The 19,759-nt window shown below is 40.4% G+C and overlaps 1 protein-coding gene across 3 annotated transcripts; it reads right to left on the bottom strand.

Annotated features, from left to right (window-relative positions):
- Nucleotides 1-622: 622 nt before the first annotated feature.
- SYNGR4 (synaptogyrin 4) lies at nt 623-19,720 on the bottom strand. Of its 3 annotated transcripts, none has more exons than XM_053359871.1 (5): nt 19,530-19,720; nt 17,539-17,680; nt 15,862-16,099; nt 9,619-9,755; nt 623-886 (listed from the first exon to the last, which is right to left on the bottom strand). In XM_053359871.1, exons 2-5 carry the CDS (start codon nt 17,632-17,634, stop codon nt 668-670), a joined length of 690 nt encoding a protein of 229 aa, XP_053215846.1. In that variant the 5' UTR covers nt 17,635-17,680; nt 19,530-19,720; the 3' UTR covers nt 623-667. The 3 variants fall into 3 exon arrangements, with proteins under 3 accessions (XP_053215846.1, XP_053215845.1, XP_053215847.1); XM_053359870.1 differs by having other exon boundaries at nt 19,542-19,719; XM_053359872.1 differs by lacking the exon at nt 19,530-19,720 and adding an exon at nt 19,440-19,529.
- Nucleotides 19,721-19,759: the final 39 nt, after the last annotated feature.

The raw sequence follows: 19,759 nt of genomic DNA, 5'->3' as shown, positions 1-19,759 counted from the left end.
TCTATAGCCTCCTTCAGGCTTAAAATTGTTCACACAAGTCCATATATTAACATTCACAAGGCTTAAACAAGTAGCATTGAACCTGTACAATGGCGAAAGGACTGTATCTGAAGTGCTGCACACCAGCTGGGTGGCAGAGGGCAAATGTCACTCCAGTGCTTTCATTATTTCCTTGATTTCTTAAAGCGGGGACTGGCAGCCAGAATAGCTGCATTTTGCTATATCCAGTTGAGAGAAAAATGTGTGGCAGTTGCACATGCAGGTTGTCACCCTTTTTTGTTATCTCCCCTAGCTGTAATATCTTTGGCTTTTTATGTCTGGAAAACAACACATGTGCACAGCTGCCATAGTAGTGCAATTCATATAGAAGCAGCAGTGGGGGGCTATTCTTACAGTTAATTTTAGCCCTTTAAAGCCAGGATTAACAGCTAGTGCTGCAGAAGCTGGGCAAGCCTAGACAATGGGAATGGTGAGTGGGTGAGCACCCACTTCTTTTGTGAAGCTGTGGCCCCATGTCCTTATTGTGCTTAGGAGGTGGTTGGTCTCCCTATTTTTCATGGTGCTCTACTTTAGCAGAAACAGATTTACACATATAAAATAAATGTTCATGTTTGGCAATAAATTCTCTTTCTATCCCCTTTTTATTTACTGTGAAATTAATAATTGCCTAGTCATCAGTATTCATTAATGTCAGCCGGTGGGGTACAGGAGTGGATGGGTAGGAGGCTACACCCACATTTTCAGGGTAACCCATATTGTTTGGAAGGGAAGTGCTAGTGGAAGATGAAAGGGTGGTCAATGCAACAGATCCTTCATCCAAGGTCCGCTTGTAAGGAACAGGTGGCTCAGCCTGCAGGTTTTTCAGAGCCACATAGGCCAGGTACACCTGTGGGAGAGAATAGGTGGTGGATCAGGCACTTGTATGCAACTGTGAAAATGGCACAAACTATTTAAAGAGCAAGTGAAGGGCAATGGTTAGCTCCAGAAGATGTGGATTAAAACCACAGCACAGTCATGGACTTGAAATGTATTGGCCTTTAGAAAGTAACTTGTGAGGACAATATGGTGCAAGACATTAAGTGTTCAACTTAACATTCACTGCAGCACTATCAAATTCAACATGTATGCAAAAAGAAAATTGCCAGCAATGTCCAGCAAAAGTAATATTTAACTTCAAAGAAGAAATGTCTTTAAAAGGAGGGTAAAAAGGAAGTTGAAGCAAAAGTCAAGAAAGTTTGACCTCTCCAAAGCACTTGGGAGTTTATACAAATCTCTAACAATAAAAGCTTGGCTCAAATGCATATACTACAAAAATACCAATACCTTCAAGAAGATGGTAGTGTGGTTAACAAACAGAATCATGAAAGCTATTAGCCACAGGAAAGCTTCCTTCTGAAAATGAAAGTGTTGCCAAATTGTGGAGAGCGAAAAGAAAGACAAACTGACAAAAGAAATGCAAGTAGACAATGAGGGTTGGGGTGGGGAAAATAATTTGACGAACATGACTGAATATTGATCCCAACAATAGCAAATGCTTTAAATACATCAGAAGCAGGAAACCAAGTACAGAGGCAGCTGAACCTCAGGATGGTTGGAGTTGGAGGTATGCTTCAGGAGGATAAGCAGCCGATGAATGAATTTTTTGTATCTGGCTTGTCAGAGGAAATTCTATCCATCTAAAATATCTTTAAAAATCAAATGTAGAAGTACTGATTTTGTAACTGGTCCCTAAGATTGGCTTCCATACTGGAGGATTGGGAAATTACATGGTTAATATGCTTTGGGGAAATTGCTGGAAAGCATTATTAAAGATAAAATTATCAAGCGTATTGAATAACAAGTTGAAGAGTCAACATGATTTCTGCAAAGGTAAGTCCTATCTCACTGATCTTTTGAAGTTCTTTGTGCAAACAAGAAAATATTTATAGGAATTCCAGTGCTCATTGTATACTTGGATTTTCAGGTTTTAAGAAGTTCTTCATTGAAAGGTCCAGAGTAAACTTAGCAATCAGGGGACTTGTTCAGTTATGAATTAGTAACTAGTTAAGGAACAGGAAATAGGATAGGAATAAATGGACAGGTTTCACAGAGAGATGTAGAAAGCCCCCAGTATTGAGACCCGTACTTTTCAACTTGTGTATAAATAACCTGGAGATAGGGGTGAACAGTGAAGTAGTCAAGTTTGTGGATGACACCAAATTACTCAGAATGATAAAAACAAAGAGGCATTCTCCACACCTGGTGACGGCATCAGAATGGCAAGCACAGTTCAATGCAAGCAACTATAAAGTGATTCACATTCAAGCAAAAAAACTGAATATAAACTGGCAATGACTTACCAGGAAAGACATATTGGGGTCATGATGATAGCTCAATTAAAACAACCCTTTTCCTGAACCAAAGAGCCCTAAAAAGGTAACCTTTATTCATGAGGGAGGTGCTGCAACTTTAGGACCCCCTAGTCATTCCCCCTTCCCCCTTTTCTAGCTTTACAATATCCTTTTTGAGATGTGGTAACTAGAAATCTACACAATATTCTAGCTGGGGAAAAGGTGGTACATGCTAGGAATCATTAGGAAAGGGATAAAACACCTCCCTACTAATATTTTAATGCTACACTTGAATATTGTGTACATTTCTGGTCGTTGCATCTCAAAAAGTATATTCATCATCAAACCTTTTATTGGCATCACATACAAAATCCGTAACATAAAAGGTGTATTGTAGAGTTGGAAAAGGGCAAGTAAGAGAAGGCATGAGAGAAGTGTATAAAATTATGCATGGTGTGAAGAAAGTTGTTTGAGATAAGTTTTAAATCCTTTTTATACTAGTATCTGAGGTCACCTGATTGAGCTGAATTGTTCAGGATAGAGCAAAGTTCATACAATGCATAAACTCTGGAATTTGTTACCTCAAGATGTGATGGCTTCTAAATTAATGTCTTTAAAATGAGATTACAGAAATTCATATTGTTGACCACTGCAGGAAATGGGATACTGGGTTAGATAAGTCATTTGTCTGATCCAGCAGAGTGCTTCTTATAGTCTCAGGGAACTGGCAAGCGGGTTTTGGGAGATGAAGGAAGCTTGGAAGGGATGTGTGGGTGAGCCTTGAGGAAGTAAACAGTTGAGGGAGGCAAATATCAGAATACAAAATGGTATTCTAGTACAGTGTTTGTGTTAGGTAAGCAAGAGAACAGCTGTACTATTTTGCTTCTCAATAAGCATACAGTATTAGAATTTTGGGGGAAGGACTGGGACTTCTGGATCAGAATCATGGCTGATTAGACGTCTCCTGTCAAAACTCCATCAACAGTGATAATTAGATAGTGATTAATGAAAGCCATTGGGGGAACAGAGATAACTGATTAATTTCCAATGCTATGGAAGGGCTGCTGTCTCGTCATGGGACCAAGGAACCTTCAAGGAACCTGGACAGGTAAGTGATCAGGGAGTGGAAGAATCAAAATCTTGCCCAAACACCACTTAATAACCCTAGGGATCAGTCCCTAGGGCAAACCTTCCTTCCTTCAATTACTTCTGAAACAGCTATAAATTATGACAAGTTTTCTGTTTGCTGGTTAAATGGTTAAAAGGCACATCTGAAATAAGACCCTACTGCTGGCTTAAGAAGAGGCAGCACTAGAGGGCTGAAAATAAAATAGAAGTAAATAACTATGAATCACTGTCTCAATATATGGCCACAGCGAATAGATTCTTGAGGGAATAAAGATCGACGATTTATTGTTTTTCAGTATTGGAAGTAAAGTTGTTACGCTGGACTGGAGGAAGACTTATTGTTGACTTTTATCTGTAATAGTAATTGGAGAACCTCTTTTAGACATTTTGTGTGGAAGAAAAAAATCAATGCATTCCAGATGCCCGAAGACTGAAAACATCGCCTAGTAGAAGGAGGAACAGTTAGATACCAGCCTGGAGTAAACATTTTGAGTACTTTGAATGACTCTTATACATACAACTGACAGTTGGAAAATTGGAAGTCCTATTTATTTCTTTATCTTTTATTCCTTTACTATTTTCTCATTCTTTTATTACTTTTATCTTTTTGTTACTTTTCTTAGGGATTTCATATGTCCTCTTTTTCATGTAAAGTGAGAGTCATCATAGCGATCCATAGTTAAAAGTAGAAGTTGGCAAATGTGTCCTCTTTTTTGCTCTTCAAAATATGGCAACCCAATTATTTGGTTTGCTTTTGTGTTTTTGCTTCTTGTTGTCTACTCTGGGTTAAGGAGGGGATTGCAAGCAGATGACGGTGATGGATGGTTGGTGAAGGACCCTGAGTGAAAGGCAAGGAAGGGAAGATCTCCCAGGGTGGAAGGCTGGGAGAAGAGAGGGAAACCAGGTGAGAGCTGGGAGGGTTTACCTCTTTCTGTGTTGAACAAGAGTTAAGATCTACCTGTGAGAGAGGACGTTGCATTCTTCTGTTTCTTTAGGCTTGTTTTTTAATGTAGTATATTACAGTATGTATTAATAAAATCTTTTGCAAAAAACCCTGAAGCATTTCTTCTGGGAATTTTGACAAACAATTTCCCTAAAGATAAAATAAGACTATTTATCTATGCTATGTCAGCAGCAAGAATATTGGTGGCTAAATATTGGAAGGAGGAACCCATATCCATCAAAGAGGAATGGTTGTGTAAGCTGAGCAAGCACTTGGAACTCGCGAAGCTGACTGATATAATAAGAGACAAGTCAAATAACACAGTTAAGAAAGAATGGGATTACCTAAATAAATATCTGATGAGTCAAGGTTCAGCAGTGAAGATCTGGTTGTGTCCAGAATAACCCTGCAAAGGTAAAAAGCTCCCTGATACCAAGATGAGGGATGTACTGAAATACAGATAAGTTGGTTTTAATTAGGAATAATGAACTGTTGTGAGACTGACGGATGTCCAAAGAACAAAAGAATATGAAAAATGAAATACCTAAGAAGTGTTAGCTTCTTAGGAAAACAGACGATATGTAAGAGGTAACTGTTTAAAGTGTATGCATTTGGTTTGCAAAGTCTTAGTTTAATAATGAATGAATTAACGTTGTTCCATCTATGATTTTTTTCTTATCTTCATTAAGATTTAATTGTATTAGTTTATGTAATTTATTTAAATTTCTGCTGTTCTTCTTTTGTTCTTTGCAACATTTTAAAATCCTTTTTCTTTTCACGTTTAAAAGTTTTGATTTGTATGTATTTGCAATATAACTCAATAAAAAAGTATTAATAAAATATTATAAAAATATGCAAGTTTGATTTTTCTTGGAAAACAAATAATATTTTAAAATGAAATTTTATATTTCCACTGTAAAAAGATTCAAAATGGGGTACTCTGTTTTCAGTCTTTTGGTAACTGTCCTTAAATCTACTGGTATTGTGATCACCTCTCCTCATTATTGATAAAAAAAACTGACTGCAAATCCTCCAGTTTCTCATTGCAGTTGTAAAATACGACTTTGGTCAAAGGTGTGCTTTCTGCAAATTCTACTTAGTGGGTTGCTACGGTTAGCAGAGGGAATTCAATTGCCCTATGCTTGACAGGGGGTCAGGTTAGACATTACCAATGGTCCCTGCTGGAGTTAAAATCTTTGTTAGCTGCTCAGCCTTCCGGATCTAACAAACTCCAGCCGCAGGCTGGACTGGGTCTTGAATTGCTTGGGCTCATTCTGTGCCAGATTGTAAATGAAGGCCTGCTGCAACTGCTTCTATATGAAGGCTCCTCCTGATTAATTCTACAGCTTGTTGATGGGAAGTGTGAGTCACTCAGTTCCACAAGGAATGAAGGAATAAACATGCACCAAAGAGCTCAGTCCTGAGGCAGTTTTCTTCACTACTAAAATTGGTAGAAATGTATTGAGTCCTCAGGACTAAAGCAGGGTAGGCAAGAGCTTTCTTTTCTCTTTATGTGCTTTAAATACTAGGCACCCCTTATGTAAACTATATTAGGCTTAGAGTATGGGCTGGATTCCCTTAATTATGAACCAGCAACTTCAGATACTAGCAGCAAGGAACTGTTTCCTAATCAAAGTGACCCAAACTGTTCTACCTGCATCATAATTTTAGTTATTATATGTACATATACTTGCTATATATCTTTTGGAAGGATTAGTTGCCTATGATATTTCTCCTAATCTTCTAGGGCCACAAATACCAAGTTTTCTAGATCCACATTTTTGGAGGACCCCTAGAGAATACTTCTGAGTGACTTCAACATCCAAGCAAAGGCTACTGTTGAGCTGGCATGGGACTTCGTGGCCTCAACCATGGGGCTGTTTCAAATGACCATTGGTCCAACATACTGGACAGGACGCACCCTTGATGTTGTCTTTCCCCCATGTGATTTGAGGGATGGTCTGAAGGTAGGAGGGGGTGCAATGCACTCCCTTGCCATGGTTGAACCATTATTTGATGAAGCTGGACTGGTAGCAGCAATTTACCCCTGTAAGGGCAGTGGGTCCATTCAGATGGCCCATTCTCAGATAGTGATGAACATTGGTTGGGGCAGAGGGTTTCTGTTAGATAGAGATTTGGAAGAGAGATCCATACTGTCTTGTAGCAGAGTGAACACAATGGCAATTGCTCAAAGCACATTAAAACTTGGTATATTTGAAAGATGCAGGCTTTATAAATCCATTTTTAGAGAGATTCTGTTCACTTGGTTTTTCTTGCAACTGGGAACCATGGGTCACATAGCTTCTTGCTTGTTCCAGAAAGCAGAAAGAGAAAGTTGAGGAAAGGAATGGGGCTAAGCTCAACCCGTACTGGCAACTTGAGCTCAGGTTAACCCTTTCATGAACGCAAGTGTGAGTCAATAACTGTCTATTACAATAATTCTTCTTCTTTGACAAGCACACACATACTTCAGAGCAAGGAACAGGCAAATGGCATTAAGGTAGCACCTTGCTCATACAACACTGTTAATTGTGAAAACTGCATTCTGCAGAAAAGTTGCAAACCAAGTTTTCTCCCATGCACTGAGACACATTTGTGTGCTTGAGATTATATAAGGTGATGTGTGTGGCCCATTCCATATCCCTTCACACATACAGGGGAATCCCTACTTATGCAGGGTTCTATTCCTTGTCCATAAATCAAGAAATATCAACAGCAGCATTCTGGGTTTTCCAAAAGATTTGACATTTGTAAGTTATCTGCCAAGTAAAGGAATGACAGTGATCCACCTTTCTTAAATCCACAGATACAGCTATCTCAGACAACAAATCAAATCCTAAGACAAGTCTTGGTATAACCAGATGGGCTGCATTTAACATTAAAAATCATAATCAAATTGTGGCCAATAGTGTTCCCTTCAAATACAGAAGATAATGCCCATTTAAATGCCTGCATTCTTTAGCAATTGAACAACCAACAATGCAGTGGATGGGATGAAAGATGTAGCTTTGTAGTAGACTTGGGCCTGGAGTTTAACAAACCGTGATTGAATCAAGAAACATAGCCAGCTTGCCTGGGACTATTCAAAGAAAGGCAGCTTCAGATCTGATATGGTTTGCTATGGCTGACACCCACAAAAGGGGCAGATGCCACCTCTGTGATTGAAAATTGCAGAAATCATGTGCTTCATGATTTTATCTAGACCATGCAGTTGTAAAATGTGGTAAATATATAGGTTGTGTGAGCTACAGTTGCACCTTCTGCAAAATTTGTTGTTGCAGATAAATAACAACTCATTATTGCAGTATTGTATTATACTAACATAACTGTATGCTAATGGAACATTTAAAAAACCAACAACTGTGGGGTCAAATAGACCACACACACTCCTTTCTTGTAGGTATTATGCATTGTACACTGAAGTTCATTCTTGATCCTGATTTTTTTAAACTATATTACTTATATGAAAAATGAAGGTTTTCAATGAAGGGTTTATTTATTTATTTTTTACTTGCAAGTGGTGCCATGCTTAATGCTATTCCAAGGTATTTTAATTTTATGGCCAACTTATGGTGCATTTAACCCCAAAGCTGGATTGAAACAGTAAATCTTGCTATCAACTAAGAGTTAAAAGAAAATGGTGCTACTGCTGCTGTGGCTATAATTCACCAGCTACTCTAGCCATATTCAGCAGTGGGTTTCTATTAGCAACACTTGTAATTAAGTACTCCATCTCTAACCATAAGATTCTGAAGGAGGAAATGTCAGGAAAGATTAGCTTCTTTACATTGCCTTGGTGGCCAGTGGCAGAAACTTGGAACTTTCTGACCTGCATAATCCTAATATTTTTTTGCTTCAAGATTTTTTTCTTGGATTAACTTTGCTAACAATCTATTTGTCTTGTTTCTTCCATTTGCTAGTCCAGTCAATAAACTGCTAATCTGAATTGCCTACTGTATGGTTCTAAAAATGTCAATCTTACCAAAAGCTGACGTTAGACCAACACTCTTTTTTCTCTCATTTCCTGGGAATGATTTGAAATGTTCTTCTGCCACCGTAAATCAATTTGGCAGCCATTCTAATGCACAAACTCTAAACTGAGTGCATTTAAACAGTAATACAGCACTAGTTTGCATTAATGCAGCTTTAGTATACCTGTATATGCTTAAAGGGATTAGGCCTTGCACTCCAGGAAGTACTATGTACAACATTCTCACACATTTTACACTGCCATATGTCAAATGCCATATGCCATATGCCAAACACTAAGGGACGTGGGTGGCACTGTGGGTTAAACCACAGAGCCTAGGGTTTGCTGATCAGGTCAGCTGTTCAAATCCCCGTGATGGGATGAGCTCCCGTTGCTTGGTCCCTGCTCCTGCCAACCTAGCAGTTCAAAAGCACGTCAAAGTGCAAGTAGATAAATAGGTACTGCTCAGGTGGGAAGGTAAACTGCGTTTCCGTGCGCTGCTCTGGTTCGCCAGAAGCAGCTTAGTCATGCTGGCCACATGACCCGGAAGCTGTACACCAGCTCCCTCGGCCAATAAAGCGAGATGAGCGCCACAACCCGAGTTGGCCACGACTGGACCTAATGGTCAGGGGTCCCCTTCACCTTTACCTTATGCCAAACACACCAGCAACCACTGCAGAGAACACCTTTGGACGACAGACACACCTGTCTCAGAGAAGCACTTCCGCTGCCAAGGACCCACAATTGGAGGCTGCAATTAGCAAAAGACAACTGGCCTGGCCTAGGCCTGACTCTGCCCCGAGCTCACTTTCTCAGTATTAACCAAACTTTGACTAGCCACCTACCTTTCCTCCCCAGAAAGGACTTTTATGTCTTGTTATATGCCACTTCATGCCAGCTAAAATGTAGCTTCACTGCCTGTTTCTTGATTCATAATCAAACACTCTCTGATTTAAAAAATTGTGCGTACATGCTAAAGAGAATTAGGCTTATCATACGACATTTCAGGGGGAAAAATAACATTCACTATATAGAAGGAAAAATAGTGCCCCTTATGGCATCACCCTCTTCTCCTTAAATAACTAGGGTATGTGCCACCTGCTTCTTGGAAGGGATCAACTTTGGCTTTGATAAGATGGGTTTGTCTTTTCTATTGACACTCTGCAGGGAGGGACCCCTCTTATGTTGCTGACTCAGCAGGCTTTCTCGTTACTCTGAAATAAAAGGGGAGTACTTGACTGACTCACCCAGCATGGAACGGAGAGGACGGCAAAGGTGATGCTGGTTCGGGCAGCACCAGTTCCCAGCAGGTAGTGGCTTGTCGATCTGATCCACTGATTGGCTAGGAAGCAGAACCCAACAAACCACAGGCATGTCCAGATAACTGAGGAGAAAATAAGAGGTTAGAATGTGATACAAACAGTTAAAAACTCAAATGAAGCTTCATTTTAGAGCAGGACTTTTTGTGCTAACTGGTGAATAAGATAATATAAGGTTCAGTAGCCTCTGGTGTTCACCATACTGCTCTGTTCTTCCCAACTGATAAAAGTTCTTCTCTCTGGATATCTTTGCTGTAAAATATAGCAAATGTAGGGTTGCCACATTTTGAAGAGCAAAAAAAGGACACATTTGCCAACTTCTACTTTTAACTATGGCTCACTATGACGACTCTACTCATAAAAAAGAGGGCATATCCTGGAAAAGGAGGACATATGGCAACCCTGAGAAATGGGCAATGTAACCCCAATTTTAAAAAAAGGAATCCAGAGAGGACCAGGGAAATTACAGAGTGGTTAAGGTAAAGGTAAAGGTACCCCTGCCCGTATGGGCCAGTCTTGACAGACTCTAGGGTTGTGCGCCCATCTCACTCAAGAGGCCGGGGGCCAGCGCTGTCCGGAGACACTTCCGGGTCACGTGGCCAGCGTGACAAAGCTGCATCTGGCGAGCCAGTGCAGTACACGGAAACGCCGTTTACCTTCCCGCCAGTAAGCGGTCCCTATTTATCTACTTGCACCCGGGGGTGCTTTCGAACTGCTAGGTTGGCAGGCGCTGGGACCGAGCAGCGGGAGCGCACCCCGCCGCGGGGATTCGAACCGCCAACCTTTCGATCGGCAAGCCCTAGGCGCTGAGGCATTTACCCACAGCGCCACCCGCGTCCCTTATTATTAAAGATAGAAGCATATAAAAACAAATGTTGCCCAAGAAGAACCAGCATGGCTTTCATAAATGTAAGTTCCCTCTAACCAACATTTTAGAGTTCTTTAAAAATGTCAATAAGCATATGGATAGAGATTATTTATGTCTTTATTTATGTAATTTCATAAAAATTATATATTGCTTGATTGTAAAACAAAAACAACACACAAAGCTGTTAACCTTTTGTTAAAGTCCCTCACCAAGTAAGCTTAGCAATAAGCAGACTGTAAGACCTGTTTGGATCAGTAGGAACATGACATGGAGAGCAGGAATAAATGGATAGTTCTATCATTGAAGAGATGTATAAAGTAGGGTCCCCAAAAAGTTATACTGGGACTGATGCTTTTCAACTTATTCATAAATGAACTGCAGTTAGAGGCTAGCAGTGAGGTGGCCCCATTTGCTGATGACACCCAAATGTTCAGAGTAGTAAAAATGGATTATAAGGAGCTCCAAAATAATCTCTCCAAATTCTGTGAATGGTATTGTAGTTAAAGTGTAGGGCTATGACCTGGGATAGCAGGGTTAAAATCCCCACTCAGCCATGAAGCTCACTGGGTAACCTTGGGCCAGCCACTGACTCTCAGCCTAACCTACCTCACAGGGTTGTTGTGAGGATGAAATGGGGAGGAGAGCCATGTTCACCACTTTGAGCTCCCTGGAAGAAAAAGGTGGTATATAAATGTAATAAATAAAATAGTAACTAAATAAATATTACCATGGTAATTCAAAGTAAAGTAGTTTAAGTGATGCACACTGGGACAAAAATCCTTACTTCACATAAAGATTTATGGAAACTGAATTAGTGGTGACTGGTAACTGACCAGTAAAGAGATCTTCAGAGTGATGATGAACAGCTCAATGAAAATGTCACCTCAGTATTCAGTAGCTGTGAAAAAGGCGCATTCCATGTTGGGGATCATTAGGAAAGGGATTGAAAATAAAATCATAAATATTACATGCAGTGCTGTGATACAAGTGTGACCACACTCCGAATATTATGTACAGTTCTGCTTGGTGCACTTCAAAAGGTATATTCTAGTGCTGGAAAAGCTTTGGGCAACCAAAACTATCATGAGGCTGGAAAAACTCTCCTATAAGGAAAAGTTACATTTTTTGAGGCTGTTCAGTTTTAAAAAGGTATGGGGGACATGATAGAGATGTATAAAATTATGCATTACGTGAAGAAAGTGGATAGAGAGAAGTCCCTCACCCCATAATATCAGAACCTAAAGTCATCCAATGAAACTGAATGTAGGAAGATTCAGTAGGACAAACAAAAGGAAGTATTTTTTTACATATCTCATAGTGTGCTTCACTACCACAAAATGTAGCAATGGCCACCAACTTCAATGGCTTTTGAAGAGGTTTAGACAAATTAATGACAAGTTAGACCTCTATCGCAGGTGGCGCTGTGGGTTAAACCACAGAGCCTAGGATTTGCCGATCAGAAGGTCAGTGGTTCAAATCCCCATGACAGGGTGAGCTCCCGTTGTTTGGTCCCTGCTCCTGCCAACCTAGCAGTTCGAAAGCACGTCAAAGTGCAAGTAGATAAATAGGTACCGCTCCGGCAGGAAGGTAAACGGCGTTTCCGTGTGCTGCTCTGGTTCGCCAGAAGCGGCTTAGTCAGGCTGGCCACATGACCCGGAAGCTGTACGCCGGCTCCCTCGGCCAATAAAGCAAGATGAGCGCCGCAACCCCAGAGTCAGCCACGACTGGACCTAATGGTCAGGGGTCCCTTTACCTTTTAAGACCTCTATCAACGGCTATTAGCCATGGCAACTGAATTACCTGCATTATCAGGGGCAGCATGCCTCTGAATATCAGCTGCTGGAGAGCACAGCGGCACTCATGTCCTGCTTGTGGGATTCCCATAGGCTGGCTACTGTGAGAACAGTGTGCTGGATTAGATGGGCCTTTTATTTGTTCCAGCTGGGCTCTTGTTACATTCCAAAACCTGACCAATCTCATAGTGAGAAATTGAGAAGGTGGCTCTAAACTGCAGCAGCAGCAGCATTATAGCAGCTTCAGAACTAAGTCAGCAAAATCTAAATTTAATAAAAGCTCCTGCATTCATGGATAAACCAACTGCCTTCAGGGATCAGAAGGGCAATCATTCCCTAAAACAAACACTGCACAATTGACAGGTGTATTAAAAGGAGCTTTTGCCTTTGTAGCTGATGAACAATAAGGGAGAAAAGGAAAGCTGCCAGATTGCATCAGCTTTGTTTATGGTCCAGCCAGCCAAACATCCTATCTCAAATAAGACTTGTGCCAGATGTTTTAGAGGCAAGAGCCCCAAAATAATCAGGTGTGGGATAATCTGGCCTCTACTAATCTTTAATTATTAGAGATATGGCTTTAAACACAGAGGCAAAAGAATGTATTGCTTTTCCTCACAAATTTGGTAGTATTATCTATTGCACTCCTGAGGAAATCACCGAAACATCTGACCTTTCTTTTGCTGGATTTTATGTTTACATAGTAAAATGTACCGTATTTTTCGCTCTATAACACGCACCCGACCATAACACGCACGTAGTTTTTAGAGGAGGAAAATCCGTAGGCATGCCACCCGTAGGCATTCCCTCCATAACACTCACAGACATTTCCCCTTACTTTCTAGGAGGAAAAAAGTGAGTGTTATGGTGCAAAAAATAAGGTATTTCCTTTTGATGTGGTTTAACTATACTTTAAACTATACCTTTCCATTTCAGTGAACTCAACTTTATTCTTTGGTTCCGAGATAAAGAAACTAGATTTGTACTGGCACAGGACAACATATAGGGCAAAAGTAATTAATTTGACCAATATATTTTCTAGGGATAAAGAGGGCCTAAAATGAATACCCAGTGGGGTGGGAAGGCAATGTACTCAATAGCTTAATCTGACAGAAGGTGTGGAGATCTTTGACAGGCAGTACAGATGGAAGGCAAAAAAACCAGATGAGATGGCTCAGTGGCATTTCTGGAGCTGTATTGAGCACTGATGAGTTGCCAAAAGCCAGGGCCTGAAAAATGTTTCATTCAGATATATAATGCCAACTCATTGCCCTACTTGAAGCACTCATTTTCTGTGATCATGCTTGTCCAATAAGTCTGACAGCAACAGATAAGACAGCATGTGGAAATGACAGCATTTTGTATGGAACTGGTATTTTCTTATTGTTTCCTTGTCTGTCTCCATGTTTTGTCTGTTGTCTTTTGTGAACTCCCCAGCACAGGGATTCGCTCATCAAGAAATGAAACAACAGGCAGAGGTACAAGAAGGCAATACAATACTCAATCAGTATAAAAGAAGGCAGTCAGAGTGCCCATCAGCAGCATGGATTCTTTCACATATTTTACAGGAACCTTTTGTAGTACAATAGCCACATTCCCTCATGGGCAACCTTTGGGACCAGTTGTGAGTGGGGACAAAGGCAAAAAGTGGCCAGAGTAACATATGCGACTCTTCCCTTGCCTTTATACAATAGGCTACATTTCAACCACACACGTCAACTATTTACACATATACACGCCTCTCTACCCATAACCCAGGCAAGTGAAAAGCACTATAGGTTCATGGAAACGCATATTCCAGCCAGGCAAAAACACTTGAGGGTGCAGAACAGGGTTAGTGAGGGTTGTGGCCTGGATTTGGCTCCCTGGCCTTAGGTTTCCCCACCCACTAAGACCATTTATTCATCCAGCTCAGGATTTCTACTAGCAGCTCTCTAGGGTTTCACAGAGGTACTCCTCCCCTTCCCTACCTGAATATGATGGCAGAGTACCTCAACGCCTCAATCTCCTGCAGATGTAGTTAAGCTTTGACATGTGATTCTGATAATTCTGTGTGGGAGTGGGGAAAAGTGGAAACCTGTGCAAAAAAATGCTGCTAGGGTAAGGCACATATGTGAGGGACTGTTATTAAAGAGATGGGGAAAGGAGTATAAGACAACTGTGGTAGTGGGGTATTTTTAATGTGTTGTTTTAATGTACTTTTTTGTTTAATGTATCTCTTGTGTGTTTCTGTTTATCTGGTTGTAAGTTGCTTTGAGTTGCATTTGGCAAGAAAAACTAACCAATAAATCCAGTTATTGTTGGATCTCCACGAGCACCTTGAGGAGACATAGCCATTTTTCCATGCCCTTGACAATCAGATAATACTGCTCCAACCTAGTTATTGAAGACTGCAGAGCTTTAGCTTTCAGTATTCTGAGGTAACTTTTCTGAGCAGCTGGTTATTAACCACTGGTGATTAGCACTTCCTGCCAGAGGTTGCTTATAGATGAATTAGTTATTGATAATTCATCCTGATTTGTTTGCATAACATTTGTGGAGATGTTACACAAAGTCCGGTTTATTGAGCATCCATTTTGATTTGTTTGCAGGGAGGTTATAGTGCTGTATCAAGCAACTGTTACCTCATATATTCCTGTTTGTTTTCCCATCACTTCCATTAACCCAGAAAGTTTGGATTTTTTTTCAAAAGCAGGTTTACTGCATAAGAGCATAAGAGCACAAAACCCATTTTACTGAATTTGTAGATATGCCAAGTGAATCCCACTGCAAAATAGCAACCATCTGGAAGTTCATCGTTGCAAAGCAGACAGGACTGTAAATGGTAGATCTCTTCTCACCAAACAAATAAGCTTGAAGGTATTTACATAGCCTTGTCTAACCAGAAAATGGAAGGTGTAACCCACCCATGGATAGCTTCTGCTTCTTATGGAAAATGTGTATGTACATATTGATACATACTACATATTGATAAAAGTGAATATAGAATAATTTGGATCTTAAGTTTCGTTTCTTTTCCTCCTCACTAAGGAGGTCTTAGATAAACCCCCTTCCTCTGCACTTTTAACAGCAAGGGGACCCAAAGCAGGGTCTCTGGAGCAGATTTCAATAACTGAGTTGATTTATATAGGAAACAAGCTACAATGCTTCAGAATGGCATCTTATAATTAGGTCTGTCACTTTGGCTCCACCACCTTGGCCATTGGGACAGATAAAGCAGAGTACTAAACACCATCAACTGGCAAAGAGCTGCAGTGGGATAAGTGGGAAAGCAACTGAGGCTGATACATTGGGGAAACTGCTGGTTGGTTTGCTGAGACACAACAAGAAGTGGTGGTAGGAGGTATAGTAAATAATAGCTACAGTGATGTAAACTAGTTTTGGGACACAACAGGGGTTAGAATATATGATTATGCTGGCTTTGCATCTGGTTGTGTCAGGGCTTCACAAATCTACTAATCACATATATCAAAACTCTATCCCATGGCTTTGGAAGAAAGGAAGTCAACTCACTGGAGAAGGTGACATCCAGGACAAGGATGGTATATTTGAATTTGTGAGTTGTAATGGAAGGTTCATAGACATCAAAACCCAAAAAGAGAAGACAATGGAGGAAGGTGAGTATGCCAACTGTGATGCCGTAGCAGCAGGCTGTCCCATTATCATTCAAAACACAGTGTAGTTGGGAAGAATTTGTCAGGTTCTGATAACCTTCCGTCACCAAGGAGGCAAAGATAGTCAGGGATAAAACCTGGGAAGGGCGAAAGCAAGAAAGAGTTAAGTATGATTGTTGTTGAGATACAATATTATGTCTCATGTAAAACTCTTGCCTATATTTACAATCAACCTATCTTGTCTTTGTGTCCTCTCCAATAATCAAATCCCATAGTGTATGCATTGAGATGAAGATGAGTAAGTCTAGTTCTCTGCTCTTCCTAACCATGGCCCACATATATCTCAAGTGAAAGTCTCAGGTTCTTAGCAGATGGGCAGTTTTTGCTTACATATTTGGAAAATAATCATGCTGTTCATATAAAGCTTTTGAATTTAGAGACAAATCCAAAACATACTACGCTGCCTAGATGCTAGAGGCTGCTTACTATTAAAAAAAAACAAAATAGCAATGTAAGTAGTACCAACATCACTCTTACTAATAGCATAGAAAATATACAAACTCCTTACACAAACCAAAACTATCATGGGGAACACACATAGGCTTAGCCAAGGCGGGGCAGCTGCTCCCCCTATCAAATAAAACAATAGAAATACTTAACTAATTGACCAATCACGTCAGTTCTGCCCCCAAAAAGTCCTGCCCCCCACAAAAAACCTGGCTACGCCCATGGGAATACAACTGGTACATAACTCTGGTTCATATAATGGAAATTGTACTGTAAATGAGGTTGATGGAAGAACATGGGCTACATTTGTATGGTTTAGTGCAACTTGAATGAGACTTAGCAAACCTGAGTGAAAAACCTGTACTCCCCCACAGCTGAGGAGAGAGCTGCCAAGTTTAGTATCGGTTTCACTGAATCTTGGCTTAGTGTTGCGTACAAATAAGGAATTCTGATTTGAAACAAACCCCAGCTAGTTTATTAAATCAGCATGATAACCTATGGTTTGAAGTTAGCTTATTTAGAAATTGACCAGAGTGTGTTTGAAATCAGGACTCTGGTTCATACCTCATGCTAAACAGAGATTCAATGAGACAGAAAATAATATCAGGAGCTCTCCTGCTCCTATCCATGTGAGAGCTGTGAGACACTTGACTTCAGTGCTTCAAGCTTGTCCATGTAGAGGCAATCTAGCCATGGGGTTAGGAAAAGCTGCCCTGCTTATAAAACCAAAGAACTAGATCTTAGTTGGTAACAAAAATTGTGTACATCTTTTGTGTAGATGGATGGCATGTGTGTGTGAGTGCAAGTTGGTGTTGGTGCATTTTACACTTGCATATTCCACAAGTATAGTGCAACCTTTGCATAAATGCCCCAGAAAGTGTCTGGTGATGTCAAAACAATGCATGTTGTACTGGGATATGTTCTTTAGAATTTCATAGTTTGTAATAGAAAAAAAATGAAAGTAATTCTGGAGGGATTGCTTTGATTCAAAACCAAATCAATGTCTAAATATGATCCTGAATTTAGAAGTCATGGAACCGGTGTTTGATTTTGTTGTACTTTTTCTCACCCCTGCCAGCATCCGAGCAATGATCTGAGGTCTTATGAAGAAGTGCACCAGGTCATGGTCTGAGAATTCCCGCAAAGTTGTAATCACTTTCCTCATTGTGTAGTTTCCTTTTTGTCACTAGAACAAAGATGGATTTTGAGAGCTGTGGGAAACAAAAGTTGGGAAACATGAAATAGATTAGAAAATAAGCATGAGGCAGGAAAACACTACTAAGTTTCTACCTACCAACACCTGAAAATTCAAAAGTAGTACGGTATATCAAGGCATCTTTCCCAGACCTACAAGGGTCTCGCCCAATCACCAAACTCTAAGGTGAGTATCTGACCACTGTCATGCCAAAAGCACTGTAAAACCAATAAAATTAACTTAATAAATTTATTCTCTACATCTGTTTAGATTAGAATTTACTAAGAAGCAAAGCAGATGTATAATCTTAACTGATATGTAGTTGAAGTTTTGTAAAGATTAAATTGATTGGGTGGTTCAGTTCAGGCAGTGCTCCATTTGCTTTTTAAAAAGCCCATAATATTGGTTGGGAAACCTTAATGAAGCAATAAGTAATAGTGCATTGGGATGAGACTGACCAAATTTAATTTAATTGCCAATATATATATATTGCCCTGAAACTGCAGTAGTGAGAAATTTGCATTTTTATTTTTCAATGAGAACTACGGAGTTTTATTACAGATGTTGGGAAGGATTCACCTAACCAGGCCCTTAGCAGAAACAAGAGCTTCCACTTGCACAACAGGGCTTTCCCTTCTCCTCTTCCCCTCCACCCCCGGAAATTGGTTCTGGGGAAAGTTAGGGGGAACCCCCAGAACAACACACAGCAGAAGAATGGGAGGTGGATGTGTTGCACAGATGGAATTGACTGAAAAAGCAAGACATTGAATTCCAACCTTTGATACTTGCTGTCTTTTGATTCCACAAGCATCATATGGCAATTCTTCTAAGACAATTACTCTTTAAATAATTGCCTAAATTAAGGACAGGCTATGAACATTTTGGATTAGACCAATCTAGCATGTGCTCCAGGCCTAATGTACTGGAACTACCCATGCATTGTACAAGTATTATGGGCTTGAATAACATTTCTCCAAATTTACCCCAAAGTTATATTTTACAAAATGAATCTGAGCAAGCTTCTTGAAATTATTCAGTAAAATCATGGGCAATAGTTTATTGCACAGCACACCACACCATCATGAAGCCCCAACAGCCAAACTAGCACTGATCAAAAATTGAACTTGTTTTGTATGGCAGACAAGTGTTCCCCCAGTTTCTGTCTTTGTTTTCTGCACATAATGTATTGATTTTCCAAGCAAGTAAACGAAACTCGAGAATTGTTTTGACTTCTAACTTTCCTGTATTTTTAAACATTTTCTGCTTCACACATCATATAAAAACAGGACGAAACATTGCATGGATACATTCCCTGACCCCCGCCATAAAGAGCATGTCTGCAGTTTATTTCTGTTTCTCATCAAAATAGGTTTGGTGTGAACCTGGCTGTATCCTTTGACCTTTTTCCCTTCACCATTAAAATCAAAATCAGAACTTATCTACTTGGACATTTCCCATTCACCACAGTAGTGGGGCAAGTAACAAAGTGGCCTGTATCTTAAACGTTCATTGGTAAATATGAAACTCATTGAGGCAATTTCCATCAAAAGCAGGAGCCAGCAAGTGCGGTGCTTAATGAGTGTTGGGTTTAGATAAGGAGACACGGGCTCAAATCCCTGCTTGGCTATTAATCTCGGAGGATTGCTGTGCAAGAGTGCCTATCTTTCAACCTAAACTATTATCCAGGATTGGTGTGAGGAGATATTATGAAAGCCCAATTATGGCCCTTTCTGAGAGGAATAAAAAAATATGCTCCTTGGCATCACGGGACTGACCACTTGAGCCTCCTCAAAAACTGATGAGGAACTCGCTGTATTACCACATCTCAGTTCCTATTTTTTAAAAAAATTCCTTCATAAACCCACCTTCTTCCTCACCTCCCACCCCTTCAGAAACTCCCTTAGACTTGGAGGTTATTTTCCCGCCTTTTGCGTCCCCGCGCACGTAGGGTGGGGAAAGCAAATAGAGCGTGTGAGCGAACTCGAAGCCTGACTGGTCGGACAGCCGCCGCCTCAGCAAGGCAGTTGGAAAAGAACGGTTGATATAGGGCGGGGCGCCAAAGGAGCGCGCGACGGCGTGCGCGAGGATCCTACAA

Source organism: Podarcis raffonei, chromosome 13 (assembly GCF_027172205.1).
Source record: "Podarcis raffonei isolate rPodRaf1 chromosome 13, rPodRaf1.pri, whole genome shotgun sequence".
NCBI lineage: Eukaryota > Metazoa > Chordata > Lepidosauria > Squamata > Lacertidae > Podarcis > Podarcis raffonei.
The sequence above is the reverse complement of the archived record's forward strand: the minus strand, read 5'-3'. Positions and strand labels throughout refer to the sequence as shown.